The sequence below is a fragment of the Manduca sexta genome, chromosome 11, assembly GCF_014839805.1.
Source record: "Manduca sexta isolate Smith_Timp_Sample1 chromosome 11, JHU_Msex_v1.0, whole genome shotgun sequence".
NCBI classification, from domain to species: Eukaryota; Metazoa; Arthropoda; class Insecta; order Lepidoptera; family Sphingidae; genus Manduca; species Manduca sexta.
Genome location: NC_051125.1, coordinates 2,387,818 through 2,411,662, shown reverse-complemented (window position 1 = coordinate 2,411,662; position 23,845 = coordinate 2,387,818). Strand labels below are relative to the sequence as shown.

The 23,845-nt window shown below is 34.3% G+C and overlaps 3 protein-coding genes across 3 annotated transcripts; 1 reads left to right on the top strand and 2 right to left on the bottom strand.

Moving 5' to 3' along the window:
- Positions 1 to 13,574: 13,574 nt before the first annotated feature.
- Positions 13,575 to 15,923, top strand: LOC115450780 (ADP-dependent glucokinase). Its single transcript, XM_030178890.2, has 3 exons — positions 13,575 to 14,091; positions 14,592 to 15,037; positions 15,232 to 15,923. The coding sequence occupies exons 1-3, from the start codon at positions 13,757 to 13,759 to the stop codon at positions 15,921 to 15,923; spliced, it is 1,473 nt and encodes a 490-aa protein (XP_030034750.2). The 5' UTR covers positions 13,575 to 13,756.
- Positions 15,924 to 16,959: 1,036 nt separating this feature from the next.
- Positions 16,960 to 18,580, bottom strand: LOC115450782 (nuclear nucleic acid-binding protein C1D). Its single transcript, XM_030178891.2, has one exon. It carries the CDS (start codon positions 18,464 to 18,466, stop codon positions 18,032 to 18,034), a length of 435 nt encoding a protein of 144 aa, XP_030034751.1. The 5' UTR covers positions 18,467 to 18,580; the 3' UTR covers positions 16,960 to 18,031.
- A 945-nt stretch (positions 18,581 to 19,525) lies between these two features.
- Positions 19,526 to 23,806, bottom strand: LOC115450798 (26S proteasome non-ATPase regulatory subunit 1). The gene is made up of 2 exons (XM_030178907.2): positions 23,157 to 23,806; positions 19,526 to 22,160 (listed from the first exon to the last, which is right to left on the bottom strand). The coding sequence occupies exons 1-2, from the start codon at positions 23,674 to 23,676 to the stop codon at positions 19,690 to 19,692; spliced, it is 2,991 nt and encodes a 996-aa protein (XP_030034767.2). The 5' UTR covers positions 23,677 to 23,806; the 3' UTR covers positions 19,526 to 19,689.
- Between the last annotated feature and the right edge of the window lie 39 nt (positions 23,807 to 23,845).

Sequence of the window (23,845 nt, the reverse complement as noted above, 5' to 3'; positions counted from 1 at the left end):
TTAAAATTGGTCGTTGTTTAATTACATAACTTAAATAATATTACGTGTAAATCGATCTTATGCTAGAGTTCTGACTAGCACATTATCTTTTTCTGCTACCATTAGTAATATTATTTTATTTTCGTTTATAGAACATTGTATTGAACTTATTCCGAATACATAAAATCAATAAAATGTATACTTAAATTCGGTATTATAACCTAATATAGGCTTTGATAATTCTACTTTTTAATAAATCATTTGCTCAAGGTTTCGGTTTTCTCAATGAATTCGCCTTTATCCACATGTACGACGTAAAAATTCATTGTAAGATAGCTACTCTGCCTTTATATTTTCCCACAGCTCTTTCAATTTCTGACAACAGGTACTTCAGTAGTTTCTACTCTTTATTTACTCAATGCAAAAAAATTCATTGTCATTGTGTTTTTGTATTTTTAAAAGAATTTATTTACCATCTTTGGATGTTTACCTATTGCACAATATGGAAGCGACATTTTTACATCGGCCGTGACCTAATGCCCTTAGGTCACCTGCAAAAACATTGTGATGTAACCTTTACGCAGCTTACATCAACATTTTTATTAATACTGCATTTCCACGCATCAGAAGATTATCTGCATTTAGTGCTCCGGCCGGTTTTGTAGTTGTTATGAACCTTATGAGAGAAGATAGAATAAAATACAACTTCGTGTAATCTTCCTACATTTAGAGACCTCATATTAAAAGCAACAAAATAAATTTATAGACAGTTGGCGCAAAATTGAACGGTAGAAAAATTTAAACATTTTCATGCCTAACTAGTTTTCCGAAACTGAATATTCATTCAGCATAGAATTGTTTTTGGCTAACGGTTACAATTAAACACGCCAAAAAAGGGTATGTGAACCCACGCGGCCTTACATTTAAATAGAGTTGTACATACGCTATTAAACAAATCACAGATGCAATAACAATAAACAAGTAAAATTTAAAGCTAAAATAAGTTTGTGTCTCAATCGACATGCGCGGTAGTTGGCTGGTCCAAATATTGTCTCTGGCCGTACGCTCGTGACACATAGTGATGTATCGCGCTGGTGATATTTTGCTGATATTTTATCGATAAGTCGACAAGTGAATATTTACACTTATGTTCCACTTTAGCGCGACACTAATTGAAGGTAACGTGATGGAGTGTGGCGCGGTGATAGATTAGTGAGATAATTACTATGTTTGCTGTGGGTTCGATAGCGTTTACTTGATACCGACAAATATTTTGTTTTGATTCTGGTACATGGACACGTTAAGGGGAGCATGATTCGTCATTGTCTGTGGTGACCTTTCATCCGTGAAGATGGGAGATCTTTTAATGTACTTATATTAGGATTTTATGTTATTTGATAATAATCAAAGAAGAACTGATTTATTACGTGCATACGAAAACTGTAAGTCGCATACAATCATGTATTACCAAAAGGATAAGCAGAGGTGAAGGTGCTTAAACTTACTGACGATAGTTTATAGCTATATAATGCCACCTTACATCGTGTTATATACGCCTTCAAAAAAAGGAGAAGGTATTTAATTCGACTGTATTTTTTTAAATTTTTGTATTACTATATCATTTGCTACATTAATCAAACAAATTAGTAAAGTACTAGCCGCAACTACGACGGAAATAAATCGATTTTATAATTATAAAACCAAAAAAAACACGAGGAAATCGAATCTCGCAAAAACCAAGACTACAAAAAACAAATTCTATCCATAAAAAAGATTGTAGATGACACAATGCAACATTATTTTTATAATTTTATGTATTTCGAAGCTATATCCAGTTTATTAGTCAGCGTGTGACAAAATAGGTCAGAAGAGCTCCCACGCATCTAGGAATCACTACTAGCTGGTGTAGCAAGGTCAGTGGACAGTGGACAGTCAATCCTAAAAATCAACAATAGGCGGAATTCCAAACTCTATGCAGAAAAAGAGCATAGAAATTATTGACTTAACTTTGGCTATGGACTTCCATAGATTACTTAATCTATGTTTTAATATAAGTTATTTCCCAAATTTAAATTTGGAATCCAATAGCCAAATTAGGCTCAAAAGACTTCGCAAATAAGTTCATTCAAATCATAGAGTAAGTAATATACTACGTAAGAATTAATTTATTTCATAGCGGTTCGTACGTGTTACTTTTTAAAATACTTTATAATTATCGAAATAATTCAGTCAAAGTAGACATTTTGGCTTCAATCCAATACTTATCGCAAAGTCCGTAGTCGATATACAATTAACCATAAAAATAAGGAAATTGTTTTTTGTAGCCAACCTACGAAATACGATAACATTATAGTAAAACATGTGCACCCACATAAAAGGCAAATTGGACTAAAGCTCGATTCATTTTAATAACCGGAATGCGCTGATGAATCAAATATTACGTCATTATTATCAAAATGGCATATCATTAATTATTTAATTTGAATCATTTCCTTTTATTGAGGACGTCTAGGTCCGGTTGTTTCAAGTGGTTTATAATAGTTAAACTATTCGTTAGAATCATTAGTTAACTAAGACCCTTAATAAAAATTTGGGTATTGCATCGAATCATTTTTAACTCTTACTAAATACTTGACGGAAGAAAATAAGTAATCAAATATAATTTTTATACTTCGACGGTTAATCTTGATTAACCTTATTGGTAACCTAGTCTTATATAAGAGTACAAGTCCTGGGATGTTCTAGGTTCGATTTCTTACCTTCTCTCAGACTAAGTAACATCTTCAGTGGATTTTTAACAATTATTTTTTATCGTTGACTTCAGACATGCAGGTGACCTTTAAAATTATCATCCCTTCTGCACAGGCATAAAAAACATGAAACAGTCAGATGAATCATGATGGTAAGAATCTATCGTTAGGTCTTTCATTAACCTTACGTCTTTTAGTAAACCAAAACTTCTTAATAACATTAGTTTGTAAACGAGTGAAGCAACCGTTAAATCGACTAGAATATGATTAATAACCTAGAAAAATAAGTTTTTTGTTTTCCGGTTATCAGGAAATCCAATTGTTTCTACGTCCAAATTTAAGAAGTTCAAGGTACTAACGATATTTGTTTTTATCGATTTTAAAAATGTTATTATCTTTTACTTAAACTAGCCATAGGTACTGTAAGAGGAAAAACGACAAGAAAATGCGGCTATATCATCATAAATAAAGTCATTTTAAATTAAGTGTGTATTTTTTTGTAAATTATACCTCGCTTTAAGGATGTAAGAAAAAATCGTGAGGAAAACTACATACCTGATATTTTTTTGTAAAAAATTCGACGGAATATGATGTTTGCCAACCCGCACCATACCAGCGTGGACTAAAGCCTAAATCCTCTCCGTAGAAGAGGTCCGCAGTTAGCAGAAGCATAGTATAATACAGTGGTAGTACATTGAAAAACGGTTCCATACCTAAATCCAACGACCAAGGAGAAATCTAGGACTATGTGGCTCGTATTTTAGAAGGATAAACAAGGCCACCATATCAATCATTACTCACTCATGTGTCCATTGATTGTGAACTCACAACACACTTGTGCTTGCATGTGAATGACTCTGATTTACCATATAAAGGATGAAACTAACCCATTTGTTACAAATTTAATACGTTTCTATTATTTTCAATTTCTACCTTAAGTCTATGTTAGCAGAGTTCAAATTATTAGAAAATATAAAATTGTCAAGTATACTGAACCTTGTAATAGGTAAGAAAATGTTTGCATTAAGGCTAACAGCTCGTGAAAATAGTTTAAGCAATTCCAATCTTTATTTTTATGAGTATTAAATTCAAAATGGTATCGGCGAAATTGGTGATCGGTGTTGGAATTTCAACAATCACTAGTAGGTGATATATCTTAGAAGTCATAGCTGTTTTTAATTTAAATCTTTGTATATTTGCACCAATCTCTGAAACTTTGTCAAAAACCTTTAAATATTATCAAGGATCTAAACATGCTACCATAAAATGAAGTCTAGCTCACCTACTATAGTACTGGGCTAATGGAACTAGTCCACTGTAAACCAAACCTCCATTTTAGAGCCAAAAGAGACTTCTCCTTAGTCCTTACTATGCATGCTATGTTACAGAATCTCATATTCTACTTGATATTCATCTCTATTAAACTGTGATCATTATTTTTTTTAGATTTCTTCTAACGCAAAAAAGGTAATATTATTCAATCTAACTGTATAATTATTTTCATAAAAAGTAAAGAACTTATCTAATTCAAATCATTAAACCCGTTCCGCACAGTTTCGTTCATTAGAACACAAAACTAGTTGAAAATTCAGAAAAAAATCTAACAGAATCTCTCTTCATTGAAGATAAGCGTAGTGTTTGCGCTAATTGGACATTACTTCAAAGAATGGAAAATCTTTTTGCAGTGAGAATAGTCCTGCCTGAACCTTAACATCAAGGAGGAAAGTTTGGAATCGTCTGTACATTAATTTATAGAAAAGCATCATGCAAAAAGTACTTTGTGAAGTTAAGCACAATTCAAAAAATCCCAACAAAAACCCAGGTAGCAGTAACTAATCATGACCACTACTACAGGTTCCTCCAGATTGGTAAAAACTGGATTGAACTTGATTGCCAGCGAGAATAACTCATCGACTCCAAATCTAAGTACTTACCGGTAAGAATTTTGCATACAATACGCAATTGACGACCCATTGTTTGGCATAGTATCCTTACATCCTGAGGATTTTATTTAAATACACTATTGTATTAACGATTGTAACATATTCTAAATCAAAGGTTTTCCAAGAATAAAATCAGTAAAATGGCGAGGAACCTTCTTTACTACGTCACGGAACGGAAAACAAATACGGCGCAAATAGATTAATTATTTTTCAGACATCCGATTGGCGGATCAATGGCGCATGCGTGTACTAAAATCCAAACAAAAAAATTCAGCAAACATTATTAAAAAGTAATACGATAAATAAAGTGTATCTAGGCTCCATCATATGGAAGAAAAGTACTTTATGCGTTGCAGACAAGAAATTTTACAGTAAGAGGACTTTAAATATAAAAAAATATATTTTTTAAATGATTTATCGAAATCGTATATCGAATATAAAATAACGAATATTTATACGAGATAAACGTTTGTGCTTCGACTAGTGACAACAGAGTAGGGCACATAGGTTCTTAGTAAGTGCACGAAGTAGCGCCATTGATTATAATTTATCATATTTTCTCAAGTTTTAACGATGTGTATCATTCATACCAGTTTTTAAACACATACCGAGTCGCAGTCGCGAGCATTAAGTTTTTTCCATTTCCTTAATTACTAATTTCAACCGCGTTCGACTGATTGAATGACTTTCCACCTCTAATGACCGTTCAATTTTTTTAAAAATAATTTTGACGCAAAGTAAACATCTGTAATCATCATCATCAACTTGAATAAGAAGGCCGGCAGCGACTGGATAAATAAAACAGAAGACAGGACTCTGTGGCGTGCCTTGACAGAAACCTATATCCAGCAGTGGACTGCAATGGGCTGATGATGATTATTCAAGCATTGAACTCTAACTCTATCACATCCACTATAATCGTAACTAGTATCTCTCAATAAAACAATTTTAATCCTACAATTATTTTACACCGCCGTTCTTTCATTAGATTTATGTTTATACGTGCAAGTCCCTACAACACACCCAATTTTTTAAGTCACCCGTATAATTATTTAATTGAGAACAATAATACCGAATTGGCAAACGGTTGTGATAATTGCGTGGGAATTGGTACAAAATAATTACTTATAAGAACAAACAACAATTGTAGAAACTTTTTCTTTCCGATCCATTTATTTATGTTAGTACTTTATACCGGTTAGCTTCATGTTGAAAAATGTTTAACAATAATATTACGTTCGTTGAAGACATATCTATGAATGTTACTTTTTTAAAATTGTCTATATGCGTCTACAGTCTAGATTCTAGATTTAACTAGGTCATATATTACTTTCTTTATATATATTTCTTTAAGGGTTACGTTCTGACGCTCCGATTTATTCCAAATTCTCTATATCTCTCACAGGGAGGGCAATGCGTGGATGAAATAAAACTGCATCGATAAAAATACTTCAGTGACTATATGTGACAAAGGGATGACAAAAGATCTATTTCGCTCACCCGGGCACCCCACTAAGAATATTTTGAACAGTGACAATTGTTTAAGAATATTTAATTGCACACTGCATTTAAATACACGAAAGTTTCCAAACGTTCACACATAATCTGCTAGAGTCGCGGACTGTACCTTAAAAAAATAATTTATTAAGAAATAAAATAAAACTATCCAAATTATTCAAATTGTGATGTAAAAAAGTTTATTATTTAAGCATATTTCTCTTCGGCCCTATATATCCTTCGGAATACGACGCAATAGAAGATATAACATAATATATAATAATATCAACCCTGTATTATATACTGCCCTACTGCTGCCCTACTCCTCTGTTACTGAGAGGGATTAGGCCTTAGTCTACCCCGCTGGCCTAGTGCGGATTGGTAGACTTCACACTCCCTCAAAAATTACAGAAGACTTCTTAGGTATATATAGGTTTCCTCATGAAGTTTTACAAAGAATACACATATATTTTTCTAGAAGGCAAAGTTGTGTGCCCTTTGAGTGATTTTTTTTTTGTTGAGTGTGGGATTTGAGCCTACGGACATTCGTCTTAGCAGACCGTTCCACAACTAACTAGGCTATCGCCACTAATCTTGTCGCTAGATATAGCACAGTACGCAGAAATTTAGAACTTAACAATTTCAAGATCGCAAGATGGACGGATATCTCAACTTCCTTTGCTAACAATAAAAAAATAATAAAAGTTATTACTCGAATATTCTATCATTAGTAACGCCAGGCTCATATAACACGGTATTAACCAGCGTAAGGCCATCGAACCGACTTAATTAAAAGTCTTTAGGTTATTAAGCTATACTACAGTCAAGTAACTTAGTAACAGCATTTTATTTTTCACGGTCCGCGGTCGAGGTAAATCGGTTCATTATTTTCCGAGTTTAATAAAGTTTTAATTATCTGAGTTCTGACTCACGTATCAATATTGTGTTAAGTTTATTTACTCACTTTCTGAATCACAACTACCAGAGAAAATCACAATAAATTGATCTTCACAACGGATACAAGGTTAATCGCGGATTTCTGCCCTGAAAAATACACTTAATTTCTTACAGATCTAACTTCGTTTTGTTTTGATTCACACGCTTGATTCACGTCATGTAATTCACGCATTTTTTCTCGATGGATTTGGCGAAGACGTAATTAGTGTTACTAGTGTTAATTCAAATGAAAAGCTAAGGCTATATCGCTTCAAATCAAATGTTTTCTCTAGACATATTGTAAATATTATGTAGATTCAAAGCGCCATTACTATACTTCTATAAATTCAGTCAATATAGTTCTATAATAAAATAATTGGAAACCAATTTTATCGTGAGTTCCTTAGAAGTACTTGGCGCCGTCGGGTCGTGGCGCCATCTTTGCTTCGACAATTATTTAAGTCATAACCAGTCAGTTTATTCAATTCAAGACATCACAATAGTCTATATTTTATGTAACCCATCTTTTATACATCAAGTAATAAATGTATACTTGCAGTTACATGAAATGATTATTTAAATATGGGCTATGATCAAGTATCTAGTTCTTTTTAATGATTTATACTTATTATACGTATTTTTTTTAATTATACGCAGATAAACATTGTTATTTTAATTATGAAGTGTTTTAATTTTTATTTCTTACATATTACATCTTTATTTTCTGTTGAAACGACTCTACATAATATAGCTCGTAAGTTGTTGTTAGCGGAATATTGATTACCTCCACTAAAATAAATTAACAGACAATGATTTAATATAGAAGCTAATTTTGCAATAATTAGATAAAATTTATTTGTAGGATTAAGTACAACACATACGAATTAACAATGTCAGTTATATGTAATATAGTTGTCTGTTTTCGCCCGTTTATATTTATCTAGCTTATACTGTGTTTAGGTTATAACAGAAAATAAGCCCTTTTATTTAGATAGTTTGGCAGTAACAAAAAAATCATGAGAAAATTTCAAAATGTTATGAACTTAATTTTTTTTTGTCATAAATGTAATTATCAATTTCAAGAAAATGCCATTGACCAAACTAAATAAGCCTCGAATTTACGTACGTATTTACGTACTTATACATCCAACAACCAAAGCTTGACTTTATGTTTTTTTAAAAATAAACTGCTTATTCATAAATTACTTTGCCACTTGCTTGTAATAAAAAATAAAATAATACAATATCCGATAACATTTTACATGTCTATTATTATATTGCAAACAAAATAATTCTCTATTTCTTCATCTACTTATCTATCTTCTTAATATAAATAAGTAATATTGATATTTATTTACTGTCTACATAAGTAGATATTAATCATTTTACAGTTCCATTCGCAATACTACGTAACTACAATATAAATGAATTTGTAGTTTCTACAAGATGACATAATTTAAATGAATAGAGATATTAAGAGGACAATAGTTCTGAGGACAAACATTTCGATTTAATATAAATCATTTCTTAGAATAACTGTGACCTGATTTATTTATTAGTAACATTGTATCCAATTATATACACATAACTTTGTACGTTTCAGAAATAGGTAAAACGTCTGTGTGTAATTTAATTAGCACAAATTAATGAAAAGATGGCGGGTAGCGCATGGATGCGGACTGCTCTATATCGAGTTGTTATAACGTCTGTCTCTCTATGATAAAGCAAATCCTATGTAGCTTTACCGTCTTCTTCGACCAGCGCCTAGAATAATATCCTAATGTGTTTTAAACATAAACAATAACATATAAGGGTCGTAGTAGTAGTAGTAGTAGTATAAGATGCCCTACCAAATATAATCAGTAGTTACCTACTTCCTTCAGCAATACCAAATTTACTTGGTGGAATGTCTCATATATGCAAGAGTCCGTCTGGACAGTTACCACTACGTTGTCTACTGCTGCCATCAATAAGCTATAGCCACGGCTGTCTTACGTCAATTTGAAGGATTTTAACCATAACAAGGATTTATTACCATAATATTATACCATCAGTAGAGAATGCAATCTGGTAAAACACGAGATCTCCTGAGACTGGATTCATGGTCTCGCGAGATCTCGGTTAGGTCTAAAATCTCGCGAGATTGCATTCCCTAATCACTGTAACTAATAACTGGGCCTTCATCCATTGTGTTATCTTAAAATGACATTTTTTTTACACGTGCACACCAAAATGTCCCCACTGCACCTGATGGTAAGTAGAGTGAAGTCCAATAGAATGTCGACTGACGAGAGATGGTTACCCCTCGGCAGTGGACACAATTATGCCGGCCTGTTGGAACTGGAAATACACAGGCTGATACTCCGGGATCAGCCATAAAGCGTCTTAAAGCGGAACGCGTCACACTCTTACGTTGGCTGCTATGTCGAATTTTAACATTTTGTGTACGGATATAAAATATATCCTACCACCAGCAAACAACAAATACAGCATAGTGTAAATATCTGAGCCGCCTGAGTGGTACACACCTATTGGCAGCGACACGGCCAATCGTCATGCATCATCAGATGTACACGGCTTGTATCTCTCATCCATCAGATGTGTATAAAAATAAACTCGTAAGACTGCCTCAGTGGAGTAGTTGTATTACGATACTAGTGCAGTACTGAGGTCTCGGGTTCGACCCCCAAGGTCGGAAAAACTGCTATTGGGGTTTTCTACTGAGTTTCGGCGGGGAGTTTGGAATTTGTGCCTGATATGGCGATAGGTTTGGCTCCCTATCATAAGACGGAATACACCCGGCAAAAAAGTGAGTGCACCCATTACGCCTCTGCCTATGCTTTCGGGGATAAAAGTCGTGAGTGTGTTTATATGTGTGTAAATTTGTAAGGACTTAGTCGTATTGAGTTGTGTTTTTTTAATTCCTACCTCGTCTCCACCACTGGCACTGCATCTTTATAATTCTATCCAATCCGCGTGCAAAAGCTAGTTATAAAGCAAATAACAGTAAAGGAGCGGAGTGATCGCTCAGAATAAGACCGCGACTCATTCATTTCTCTCGAACTGGTAATCCTGACCTCAGAGGTATGAATCACCGACCTGACACAGCGAGCCTCCTCCGAACACGCACGCTGCGGACTTGCCACAATAATAATTAAATTAACTAATTAGGAAAAATATTATATTTTATAGATAGAATTAGGTAATTATATTATATATAATTTAGAGTGTTATTAGGTGCAAATAACACTTTAAGTTCCCGGTGCAATAGATTGCAAGTTAACTCATGCGAAAACTCCGGTGTTTGCAAATTATTGTTCACAATATTTTTCCTACACTGATGAAGCGAAGAAAAGACACACTATGACATCGAAAATTCAGAAAACCTACTCTTATGATCCAAACCGAGATATTCTTCTCAAGATTACATTTCACACCTCCTATATAGAGCGCGCAAAAGTTCCTGAAAAGGGAAAATAATATTCATTACAACCAACTCAGTTACACACCTAAAAATAATTTTATATTTACACAGGTATATCAAGTCACTACTCACTAATATATTTGGAAATGAGTAATTTTCGCATCTGCATTGCGTGTAAAATAGCATGGTTATTTCTGGTATGAGAGAGTTTTACTAGAACATTAGAAGCACGTTTAATTTCCGTGTAAAATATGCCTACAGCCACGTATTTATATCGGCTGTAGATTCCTTTGGATCAAATCCATTGTCGTCGCCAGGAATAAGTCGACAAGTTTACGAACGGTGAAATGTTTGCAACAGTTGGCGATAACGTCTTTATTCTTATGTGGTGCTCATGTAACCTCGTGTTGTATTTGATACGTAGTGTTATTTCATAGCGTATCTGATTTAAGTATTGTGTAGGGGTTTTATGCACTTTGAAAAAAAAGTAAATTCCATAAAATTTCAAATTATAATACATTGCACAATACTTAAGTGCAAAAATTTTAGAACGCAACACCTTCTTAATGACTAGATAATGGTCGTCCAGTGGCCGTAATTCGATCATCGAATTTAATATTACGTTTTTAACGCATATTACACAAATTTCATTTCTGCCCTTCTTCTCTATAGTAACTTTAATTATATACCAAATTTCATACCCTTCAACGTGCGCAATTTGCTTACAAATAAGGTACAACAAATATTTTTATCACGTATCAATATATAGATGCTCCAAACAAGTTACTATTAACATTTCTAATCCATTGCTTAGAAACGTAAATAAGTCTTGCGAATCTTTCTTTTCGCTTTCTACACTTGACAAAATAACAGAGGAGGAAAGTCTTTTCTAAAGAATAAGGATTGACTTTGCAATATTTCGTCAAGTCCACAGTAATCGCAGTGGAAGGCTACCACCGACGGCGCCAACCAGTTGCACCATACACAGATTTCATCTCCGTATTATTTTGGTTGCAACAATACGTGATTCCGCCATATAGGGATTCGTGCGCTTTTTTGCTTAAATTTCCCTTTAAAAAGAAACTTTACGGCTTAATATGGCGTCATTAATGTGTCTATTGTTATTTATATGGAACATTAAAGTTATATAATTAAGTTAGATGTGGAAGTTTATGGTGTTTCTTTGAAAATTTATAGACAGTCGTGAGCCATTGTTCCTACAAACGTCTGGATTTATATCCTTAAATGATTCTAAAAGTATTTTATGGACTTTAGATGCATAAAACAATCATATTTACTCAAGATTTATGTAATATTCATTATATCGTGTTGATATTTTACAAGACTTTTCCACGTCAAACAGCGGCTTCTTTTGCATGAATATCACGATCTCCGATGACTCTATCAAGGGCTAAACTTCGTTAATTCGGATACCTTATACCTTATAAAGAACCCTATGTTTAATAGTCTAAAATTAAACAATTTAGAATTGCTGAATTATTATAGGAGTATGTTTATACTGCCGTTCGAAGCTCAAAAGCGGTATCTCAAAAAAAAAACGAAATTTTGATTTTTATGTCGTCAGATAGCTTAAAAAAATAAACCCATCTAATGAACTTACCTAAATAAAGGTATCTTGTTTAGAACTTGTTAAAAAAACCTTGAAAAGTTTCTCTATCTCAGTTTTACACACAAAACTATAAAACTATATTTACAAAACTTCGATTATCTCGAAATAAGGATTCCCTGACATACTGCTTTTGCGCTTAACACGGCAGTATAGGCGATACTGATTAGATGATCTACCGTATTTTTCGATAAAAGGTCCTTTAAATAAACTAAGTATAACTTCTGAATCCGGCCGCGCATCACCGCGCTCACGTATAAGATAAGAATAAATTACGAAACTTGAACTTTGTAAATAATTACAATACACCCTGACACATGCAATTTACGCCTAAAGTACTCGACATGATTCGTCTTGCCATAAATGGGTATCGGGTACCGGTCGTGCCTTTTAGGGTGTGTTTTTTGGCTTTCGAAAACATTTGCGAGATATCGTGGCCCAGCATCGTATGCCTAACGAAGTGGGTAGGCAGAGACATGTCATAAGGTGCTCGTTTAATATCCATAGTTTCTGTTACTTGAAATTCTTCTTGATATACGTTTAATGTTGGTACGTATTCTGATAAAGTAGGTATGTCCCTCGTTAATATTTATATACAATGTATTTAATCAGCGGTCTGGAAATTTTTGATTGTACGTAGAGGTACTTATTAAGACGCCTTTTAGTAGGAAGTTTTAATGTAATGAATTCTAACCAAAGCATATTTACCATATTATTTGGTTACCCAGCAGAGGAAGGTTAGGTTTTTCTCATTAAATAATTACCTATATACCTATATACGCACTCTATGTTATTAGAATATGTGGCATACGTAAAATGTAACAGCTATAAAATACTTACAAACAGATAAATACCTATTATAATATTTATTTTAAAAAAAATCAAATCATACAATCGTTTACTTCTTTATGATACTTAAAACAATTTAAATTACAGTTGAGTATATTTTTTGATTCAAATTTGATGTAAGATGTAGAGCAGTTTTCCAGAAGGAAGTAATGCAATTGGTCGCATAGATTTCTTAGAGCGTATTTTGTGGTCCGTAGTAAGTACGTAGTCTAATATTCAAACTGCATAAAGAGTAGCAACGATAGAAATCACTGTATATAGGGACCAAATTATTTACTAATTGTCGGCATTTGCCATTTGATAACTGTTTTATAGTTTTAACGCAGTATAGCTTGATCATATTATTTTATATATTTTTTACTTATATGTGTATAGCATAAAACCTTATTTTTCTTTTCAGATGTATGCAGAGGTGTTATCACATTATTTATTTGGCATCAGAACTCTATTCTATTCATCAAAATTACTGTGAACGTTGTATTATATTTTTTAAATATTGCGTTAAATGAATTGAACACCGATCGACGTCGCATCTTACTGTCATTGTCAAATGCCAGTGTCATTGTCCTCTATTGTCAGTTGTCACTGTCGTAAATCTAGTCCGTCACGTCACAACCGAACTTCGGAACTTTAAAAATTACATTACATATTTATTAGCTATTTTGCAAATACGATGAGTTGACGTGTATTCTAAAGTACTTATAAACTAATGCATTCCATTTAAAAAATTACATACGTAATTTAAATTAAAATGGCCGGTGCCCCGCTGAAATTTGGTTCACTTTTATCTATATGTATTGTGTTGTATGCGGTGTTTTACCGTAAGAATTATGAAAGTGATTTAAGATTATCTCCTGTGAGAGAACATCTGTTGTTTTTGGAGAGTGAAAATAAAGTGGGTTTGGGTAATCGGCAGCCGAAAGTAGCGCTAGGTTACGGCGCATGCCACGACCTATTCGTGAATGCAACCTTGTTGCTAGACTACCGGGAACTGAAAGGCGCCCCGGAACATTTCAACGAAATATCAAGCAAGGAAGAGTTTCTTAAAAGTTTTGCATATTTCTTCAAACATGGAGCTGCAGCTGAGTGAGTAATACTTAATATTTTAATGGGAAATTTAATTAGCCGGGATTCCATTTTCTATTATTATTATTAATTCTCTGTTGGGATAATGATTAGTATTATACATTTAGATTCGAACTTTCCTTGTACTATAAATATTTTTGAAACTACTAATTTATATAAATAGGACATCTTATTTAAATTACTACCCGTCTCCTTTGTTATTGCTATGTAGGAAAATGCTTTTTGCTTTCCTTGACGTATAAGTGGAGACAGTTTCTGAAACATTGGAATTGACTGCTTTTTAGATTACCAATAATCTCAGAATAATAATTATTGCCAAGAGAATAAAAGATTATTTAAAATCAACTGCCCCTATTTAAACTATACCAGTCATACTAAACAGCAAACTAGCTGACAAAAGAAATCATTGCTTTGAACAGCAACTTTTGTCAAATAACTATACTATTCTAAATGGATGGTAAATATTTTTGTAAAATAATTCCTAATTTCTTAACTTTCAGGAGATTTATGTCTAATGCCAAACTTTATGATGAGCTGATAGAGCAAGCTCTGAAGCTCCCTGACACAAGATGGGCCATCGGTGGCAATGCCCCATTGATGGCAAAACGCTTTCACATGGAAGGTTGGAAAGTTTTGTTTGCAGCAAAAATGAGTAAGAAATTAAAAGAATACATTCCAGACGAGATCAAAATAGTTGGAGATGAAGAAAATGAGGAAGTGAAAGATGATGTTCACATGATCCTGGAGTACAAATCAGATGAAAAGTTTGGCTCATACAGGGCACCAAGAGCCAACAGATATATTATGCATAATGATGAAAACAATCCGTTATTAAGTTCCTTAGAGAAATTTGGAGATCACTTGCCAGGGTTTAAGCCTAACTTGCTAGTCATTAGTGGGTTGCAAATGATGGATAACTATCCATTTAAGACTGACAATGATAAAGGTATGTTGATTGGTGATATTTAGCTAATTATCTTGTCAATTAGATGTAACTACGAAAAGCGAAGGTCATGGGCCAACAGTATATTATCTATTGACATAATATTTGCGTAATTAGTGCATAAGCTTTTTTTATCTATGTGATAAAATATGTATGATAACATGTTTAAGTAGGCATAACATATTATTATTTTCCAGATCTCAGAGCAGAAAGACTTGATATGGTTAAAGAACAAATTCTTTCCCAACCTTTAAACACACTTGCACATTTTGAAATGGCCAGCTATGTTGACTTAGAATTACTGAAACACTTAACCACTAAAGTCTTACCTTTTGTTGACTCTGTGGGCATGAATGAACAAGAACTGACAAATTTGTACAGTGTTTTAGAATATGGTGAAGTAAGTGTTGTTGCCGACTCAAATCCCAGAGTGGCAACTGCTTTGGATCAAATGCGTAAAACATTTCATCTTATAAAGAAACAGAACAAAAAGTATGATAGCAACCGCAGACTAACTAGAATCCATGTCCACACATTAGCATATCAAGCTATAATGACTGTGAAGGATTCAAAATGGAAGAGAACAGAAGCAGCAGCAGCTAAGGCATCATTGACTGCACACAGATATGTGTGTAATACAAAAGAAATATCGCTAGAGAAAGCTAAATTATTGCTTGACGATAGTTTCTCTACAACTACAGACAATGATAACAACAGCAGGGTGTTCTTTGAGCCATCAAAGCCTGTAGCATGTTGGGAGGAGGAAGTAGATGGTGACAAGGTCGATATTTGTGTAGCTCCTGTTCTTATTTGCACTGAAGCTCAGCTCACCGCTGGTGCTGGTGACAACATTTCTGCGGCAGGCCTGATCTTGCAAGTGGAAAAATGAATCTAAGTCAATTTCTATATAATATTTAAATTATATGATTAAGTGTATGATATATTTTGATATTTACAAATCTATTGTTCAATTTTATATTTATTATGATTATTGCTTTATTCATTCCATAGATGTATATTAATGAACAACACTTTGTGTGCCATTTTCAAATCATTAGACATGTGACAATTGTATGTGGAATATTCTTAAGAGACTTGGTGCAGGTAACTATTGCAATATGTGAAGTACAATGTTATGGTTCTGACTTTCTTTAAGCAATAATGTTGAATTGTATTTTGTAATAATTTGTCTCAGTCAGTTACGGTATTTAAAGTGTTTATTTTCTGATAAAAATGATGTTACGGCTTTATACTACTGGTGAAGTGAATATGTTATTTGTACAAAATAAGAATGAACTCTGCTATCATTATTATAAAACTTTGCATAGATATGGTTTGACTGATATTTCCTTGCCATTTTTTTATAATTATCTATTTCAATTTGGATCACTAGGTATCTGTCATTAATATTTATATATCTAGCATTTCTGTTACAAATGCTTTTATTAGAACATAGTAGACACCAACTGAAAGAATTGTTTTTAAATGTGTTGCATTGACAATCCTTGAGTGTCTACAATACTGTAGGTATGACATATTTTACAAATTAACATGTAGATTTTTATCTGAACATCACTAGTGAAGCAATATTTTCACTGCACCATTTTTTGTGCATAAATACTAATTATTATTTAGATAATATGTGAAGATAGTGTTGTACAGGAAATTGTTTTCATTTGAAAGGCCTGAGGGTCATTCATCAGTCTACATTATAGTAAGAATATAATTGTCAAGGAGAGGACTAAAGCCTCTATCCCAGCCATACTCATCCTTTTTCTAAACACTTCTTTCTGGGAGAAGTCTTTTGCATTTAAATATCCAATATGTGATTCTGACGAAAATTTCAATATTTTTGTGGTGTATATTTTACATTCCTAAAATTGTGGTATAATTATTGAAATTGGTGTTATTTTGTTCAATAAAACTTTCTTTTTATAAAACTGACTTTATTTGAAAACCTTATAATACTCACATGCAATTTGGATAATAGTGAGAGGTTACAATGATTTATCTTAAAATGTATAACTATATAAAAATATGAGAATGGACAAAGAATATTTTAACACAAACCTAATTAGAATAACAAGAACACCTAACTGTTGAGTTAGTAAGTTAACATTGTAGTATACATCAAAACATTTATAAATAAATAGGTGGAGTTAAAGAATATCTTGATGTGACTATACCTTAATTTCTAACCTAATTGGATTTTTGTTGTCACACATTAGTTAATTTAATACACAAAACTGTGCCACAAAGTCCATTTTTCAATGTAGACAAATATACAAGGGAAATATCTAATTCATTTCCACAATATTTATATGGAAGGTATGCATACCTAAAGTAAGACACATTGCGTAGACTATCCAATAAATTACAATAAAATGTAGGTAGTTAACACTAGCCTGGTTACATAATTCTTATTACGGTATTGCATGAGCTGTGGTAGAGCTCAGGTGACTATAGGTGGGATGTGAAACAAACAAGTAGATTATATTCCCAATGGGCTCAGTTTGTATGCCAACAGCAGCAACACTTGAGTTGAGTTTGTAATCATAATGATTCCAAATCACTTATATATATTTGTGGAAAAATAAACAAAAATATCAAGATTGATATTTAACATTTTAAAGGTTACAATGACAACAAATTGTCTGACATTTAAAGAATGTTACAAGAAACATTGAAACAATATATTGTAAATTTTGTAACCAATAAAATTATATTCTTATATTGACTAAAATATGGATATTTGGGAATTTAAATTTAAACCATTAAAATCTAAACACACATAGGACTCCAATATCCATTAAATATAGAATTAATTATGGCTTAATATTACTTATATTCTATAATTATTTGCACAATAATTTTAAAAAAGTTTATCTCTATAGCAGCTTTATATCTGCATATAAGGTATGATTATGATAAGTTTACAGAATATAACAGGGATATATTTATATAAATTCAGTCTTAGAAAGGTGAAAACAACAAAGCCTACTCTGCGTTATCGTCGAATTTAATTTTTTTGTTGGGCGGCTTGGCTGTCGCCTTATAGGGGTCGTAAAGTCCGCTTCTAACGAATCTCTTCGCTGCTTCAATGTCAACGGTTGGCCGCTTCTCACGGTCCTTCACTTCCTGCCACTTCGTCATGACGGCTTTTATCCTTTGCAGCTCGTCCTTAATCGGGTGTTTGGTCGGATCGATCCCCTGAATACGTAGATTTACCCAGTGGAGCGAATTCATTGTAAACGCAAGGAACAAATCAAGTTCAATTTGTGCCGGTAGGGACAGTTTATCGTATTGTTGTTTAAGTGGCAACAATTGGTCCAAAACCTGTTGTACTTCTATCAAGTTTTCTTTAAGATTCTCGCAATTAGTCACGAACTCTTCATCTTTGGCAAGTTCGCCGTATTTTAAATTCCAATCCATCTTGTTTAATTATAATATAACTTCTTTTAAAGAAACGTTTGCACCGTTTATAACAGAACACGTTTTTTCTTCACCGCACGGAAAAGAAATTTGACATTTGACAAATGTGATTTGACAAAACTAGTGCTTGGCTAACGATCCACCAGATGAAATGCGATATTAGATGCATGTAAATGCTTGAGTAAAAGAGAAACAAAATGATAACACACACACACATCATTTTGACATGTTTAGCGATTTGTGACAGATACGTTCCTATTCACATGACTACTAATTAAAGTAACGGACATTAGGATTTTTTCTTATGACTGCAACTTTTTATTTTACTGACTCTACACATAAATAAAATTCATTTATTCATATAATTATTATTCTCTATTTTGTTTCAAACTTAGTTCTTGCATAACAAATACTTATACACCAAAAAGATTTTTCATGAATATTCTAATGTATTGAGTGAACTTGGAAATCCGTAGCTTGGGAGGTATGTTTAGTCAGCGAATAAAGGGCACTGTACCCTCACTAGATATAGATAATTTTCACTTTGGCAAGATTTTTATTTACTCTTTGTATGTTATTCGGATTGCAGCTTTCCAAACTATTTGTTTGGTTATAGTTGGGGAGAACCCACATAAGGGGGTTTTTGTACTGGGTATTCTCAGCATGGAATAATTATGTACATACCTACTCATAGTATCTCGCATTAATCGACATATTGGGCACAAATATCTAATAACGTAACGTAAGTCGTATAAGTAGAACGTCCAATATCCCTTTGCCTATCCGAGAATCGAACCCGGGATTTTAGTGTGAAGTCGTATTTCGTAACGAACACGTAATATAAATGACTTCGATTTATGCTTTATTTCTATAAAACTTACCATAAATAATACACTACGTATCCCAAGGGAATTTTAGAGAGTGTAAACATAATAAATATCTGCTACCTATTTTGCAATTTTTATGAACATGCAATACAAAAGAATGGAATTTATAATTCACATGAACAAATATCAGGTTATAGTTGGATTTGTCATCAGAGGAAATAAAAGACGATTATATATTATGTAATTACAATTATTTATTAGATGGTGAAACACAATAATAATGACGTGTACTTCAACATTTCAATCTAGAAATCATAACATGTTAATACATTTCTCAATGATTTTATAATGGTCCTATTACATATGAAATGAATAACATTAATCAAAGAGGCTACATCAATCGTCTAAATACTCGAAAGGTTCTGGTGGCTCGGGTTCTTTTTCCTCTTCAGTTTTCGGTCCGAAAGCCGCCACTGGTTCGACTAGCACTTGCTCCATATCTCCCGAGTGATTTAACATGACAATACCACCAATAGTTATATCCTTCAATGGCGTGAACCCTGATCCCTCTACGATAGTAATGCATTTCAGCTGCTGCCTCATTACTCTGGCTGGATTGGACAAGATTTCGAATGTGGGCTCAGGTTCCTTTTTCTCTTTAGTTTCTTTCTCCTCTTCTTTTTCTTCCTTCTTTCCGTCTTTGCTAGTCTCTTTTTCGGATTTTCCGTGCACGGTAATATTCAAGTTTGGAGATTTTGAAGGCTTCTTTTCTTCTTCATCTACTTCCATTTTAGAAGTTGAAGACGAAGTGACGCTGCTGGCGGAGCTGTCGGCGCCGTGCGCCCTCCTGCGGGCTTTGGCCGCCGCGAAACTGAGTACGGCAGTGGTAACTCGCTCCCTTTCCTCACGTTTCTTCTCCTCTAGGGGAGCCGGGTAGGCATAAAGGGATGGCTTTGCGTTAGATTTAATCTCCAATTGAGGCATTTTCAAATCCGAATTGAGGGCAATCAAACAAGTAGGTGTAAAAGCAAGTGATAAACAATGGGCTAGAGGGAACCAATACCAGTATTGAGTAAAGACTAACATGCCCACCACAGCAAGCATGTTCATGTGCCCAGTTCTGTTCTGGAGAGATACTGTGACATTTCGACCACCGGCGTCAATGATACCTTGAGCCAAAATGGCGCCAAATTTAGCCATTACATCTTCGTGTTTGTTCGAGATTACTTGGGCATAGAGTTGTCGGAAGTAGGTCACTTTCGGGCAGAGAGTCTCAGTTTGCTGAATAAGAATCATAGCAGAAGCAATCAAAGCGCCTTGTCTCACGAAGTTAACGGGGTCGAATTTCACCATAGGCTCTAAAAGGCCAATAGCGTCGCGATTTCCTGTGCCGGCACAGGCGATCCCCAAAGCCATAGCAGCGCCATAACGGACGTGAGGATTATAGGATTCGGCAAGAAGGGATACGACTGAAGGGCATTGCTCTGGAGTTCTAAAGAGCAAAAAGCCAAGCGCGGTGACGGCGGCGCGACGTACGTCATCGTTGACGTCAGAAACGGCCACATGAAGTAATGTTCTGATGGAGTCATTGTTTCCTGTGCCGCAGTACGCCGTAGCGATAGTGTAGCATCCAGCGCGTCGCAACAACGGGTCCTTGTCTCTCAATAACTGCTGTACCAGTGCATCAGCCTCTTCAAGCCTACCATACATGGTAAAGGCGATACCAACTGCCAAGCCTCGTAAGATCTTCTCATGTTGAGTCTCTTGAGCATATGCCACCATATCTTCAATGGCTGCCGCATGCCTGGAACCCAACATGACCATGCCCATGGCTATTCCAGCTGCTTCACCAGTTACAGCATCATCTTGGTAAAGGTTAAACTTAAGTTGCTCATAGACATCTTGTCTATGTGTACCCATGGCAGCCAAACCAAGACCAAGACAGCCTCCATGGCGCACCATCTCATTCTGAGCATCTTTTAATTGGGTTAGAAGATAGTCAATGATATTTGCTCCATGGTTGGCATGAATCAAGCCCAAAGCATATAAGCCACCACCCTCGGAATACCCTGAAGAAGGACCAGCCTCTTTGGGCAAGTATGATTGCATGAGAGCTAAGGATTCGTTTTCGTGACCTCGATGAATGACTCCAAGGGAAGCTGTAACGGTCAGTTTGGCCCAATTGGTAGCCCTAGCTAGCCATTCTAAGTTGTCTCTTAAAAATTGATCACTGGTTGTTCCAGCATGCATAAAAGCATTAGCAATGACTGTTGCTGTATGACAAATTGTTACTCTGATGGCATCTTTAGTGTTTTTTAAGATTAACATGTCAGCATGGTTTGACCTGATCAAAAATTGAAGTTGAAGTCCTATAGAAACATCACCACCTAATATTGATATTAATTTCTCCACTCTTCTTTGATGTTCCTTTTCTTCATCATTTAAACTGTCAATATCTCTCTCAGGCTTCTTTGTCTCTTCAGCTGGTGCTTGATCTACTTCCATTGCTGTTTCAGGGAATGGACCTCCTTGTGGTTGAGGTTTACCACCCAAGGCACTTGGTATGGGTGCTGTAGTTCTCAAGGCTTGTAAAACCCTGCCCAAAAATTGTTGTGTAGCTGAATCATATAAATCAAAACCAATTTGGTAGGCCATGTGAACAGATTCCAGAGGTCCATGTGTAAGTTTGTCCAGGATTTCGGCAACTGAGAGAGGATCTTCAAGGAAGATGAGGCATTGGCACATATTGACATAGTCCGGGATGTTCAATCCCCTATATAAACCCACCAGTGAACGGAGGACGGTGCTGCGGAAGCCTCTGTTTTGCAGAAGGCTCATGGCCACTGTAAAGGCATACTGCAGCATACCTGTAATAAAAATAGCCAAAAATTATATTATAAATTAAATTTACAACATTTTGTATTATGAATGGTCAAAGTATTTAGGTTTTCTTTGCTATTGTTATACTTCAGAAAATTTTACATGTTTATAATATTATAACTATTAAGTGATGTCAGTGGATTGTTAACTTTACTCAAGCAAAATTTGACAATAGTTGAATAATCTGTAGTAATGGAGACTGAAATTTCCATGTTTACAAATATATATTTTTTGTTTACTGATTTATTTAGACAGTGAAAAGATAACCTCAGAGTCTGCACTCTAAATTAATATAATGAAATAAAAATAGTCATAATCATGCCTTACAGAAGATTCATGTTATGAATTTTCAACATGACAATACATTTATAGAACTATACCTTTATTACAACCCATAACAGTAATCTAAACTAATATTTTTTGTATTTATTAACATTAAATCTAAAAAACATATAGCCAGACTATGTCTAAACTGTAAATTAATGATTTTAACTATTGTTACACTTTCCAGAACATACTGCCTTATCCATATCAACAGGTATAGTGCAATACCTCATAATTAGCATTGGTAAATACCACATAAGAGTCCAAAAACCACATTGACATTTATACATAAAATGCAAAGTAAACATGGACAATTTCAGTTATAAATTTTGTTTTTTTTTTTGTTTGTTGATTGGACTATCCCCAATGCTATTCCAATTGTCTTTGCTTATATAGATCAGATACTAACTACAGTTTTGTTGTAGCCCTGTTAACGACTGTCGATTCTCAGGCAAAATTTCTTACTGTATGTTTCCAGAATAAAAAATATGTTAATGTTAAAACAAGATTTGATGTATGAAGTATAAAGGCAAAATTTCATCCATATCTATGCAGTGGCTAATGAAACTTGTAACAACTACATTCACAAGGTTGACTACCTTTATTAGGTAGAGAATAATTAATTTATAACATTCAAAAAGTACAAAAAAATAAAATACCTGCAATGTCATCAGATTTCATGATGGACTCCTCGAAGATGTCCATCCGGCGGGTCTCGAGCGCCAGGCCCAGCGCCTGTCGGTATTGACCATCGTCCAGGCAGCGTTGGAACATGCGATTCACTATAGCCTCCAACCTGGGGTCGATTATCTCAGCAGAGCTGTCGATAAATAGCGCCTTCCTCTTCTGCGTGTAGAAATCGATCGCCTTCGCAATTGTCGTGTCCACATACTCGTTCCTGGCGTTCACATCAAACAAATCTCCGGCACCAAGCGCATACGTCAATGAGTCTTCAAAAGCTCCTAAGTGGTAGTATACCTTGCTCGCCACTAAGGCTGCCAGCTGATGCTGCGAGAATACTTTGTCTTCGTGTAGAATTTCGATCTTTTCGATGGACTCCGATATCTCGGGCCAAAACTCATCAACGATGCAATCCAACCTCTTGAGAGCAAACTCTTTTACCTCAGATATGGGCTCGTCGAGCAGGGATATTATCCCCGCGGCTGATGTAATATTCATCTTGTTTTAATACAACTAACAATCAGTTTACAATGGATGTTTTCTGTGTATAATCAGCAGTTTTCTTTCTTTCCAAAATGAGTACAACTACGATTCGATGATTTGACAAATTCTAACTAAGCCATAGATAATGTAGAATTGTTAGTGTTCCCGCATTATTTTATGATGT

What these genes read in the sequence shown, in the direction of transcription:
- LOC115450780 (XM_030178890.2), top strand. Translation starts at nt 13,757, where the DNA reads ATGGCCGGTGCCCCGCTGAAATTTGGTTCACTTTTATCTATATGTATT. An exon ending in AAACATGGAGCTGCAGCTGA is followed by an intron (nt 14,092 to 14,591) that starts GTGAGTAATACT and finishes CTTAACTTTCAG; the next exon opens with GAGATTTATGTCTAATGCCA. An exon ending in TAAGACTGACAATGATAAAG is followed by an intron (nt 15,038 to 15,231) that starts GTATGTTGATTG and finishes ATTATTTTCCAG; the next exon opens with ATCTCAGAGCAGAAAGACTT.
- LOC115450782 (XM_030178891.2), bottom strand. Translation starts at nt 18,466, where the DNA reads ATGGATTGGAATTTAAAATACGGCGAACTTGCCAAAGATGAAGAGTTC.
- LOC115450798 (XM_030178907.2), bottom strand. Translation starts at nt 23,676, where the DNA reads ATGAATATTACATCAGCCGCGGGGATAATATCCCTGCTCGACGAGCCC. An exon ending in GAAATCTGATGACATTGCAG is followed by an intron (nt 22,161 to 23,156) that starts GTATTTTATTTT and finishes TTTTTATTACAG; the next exon opens with GTATGCTGCAGTATGCCTTT.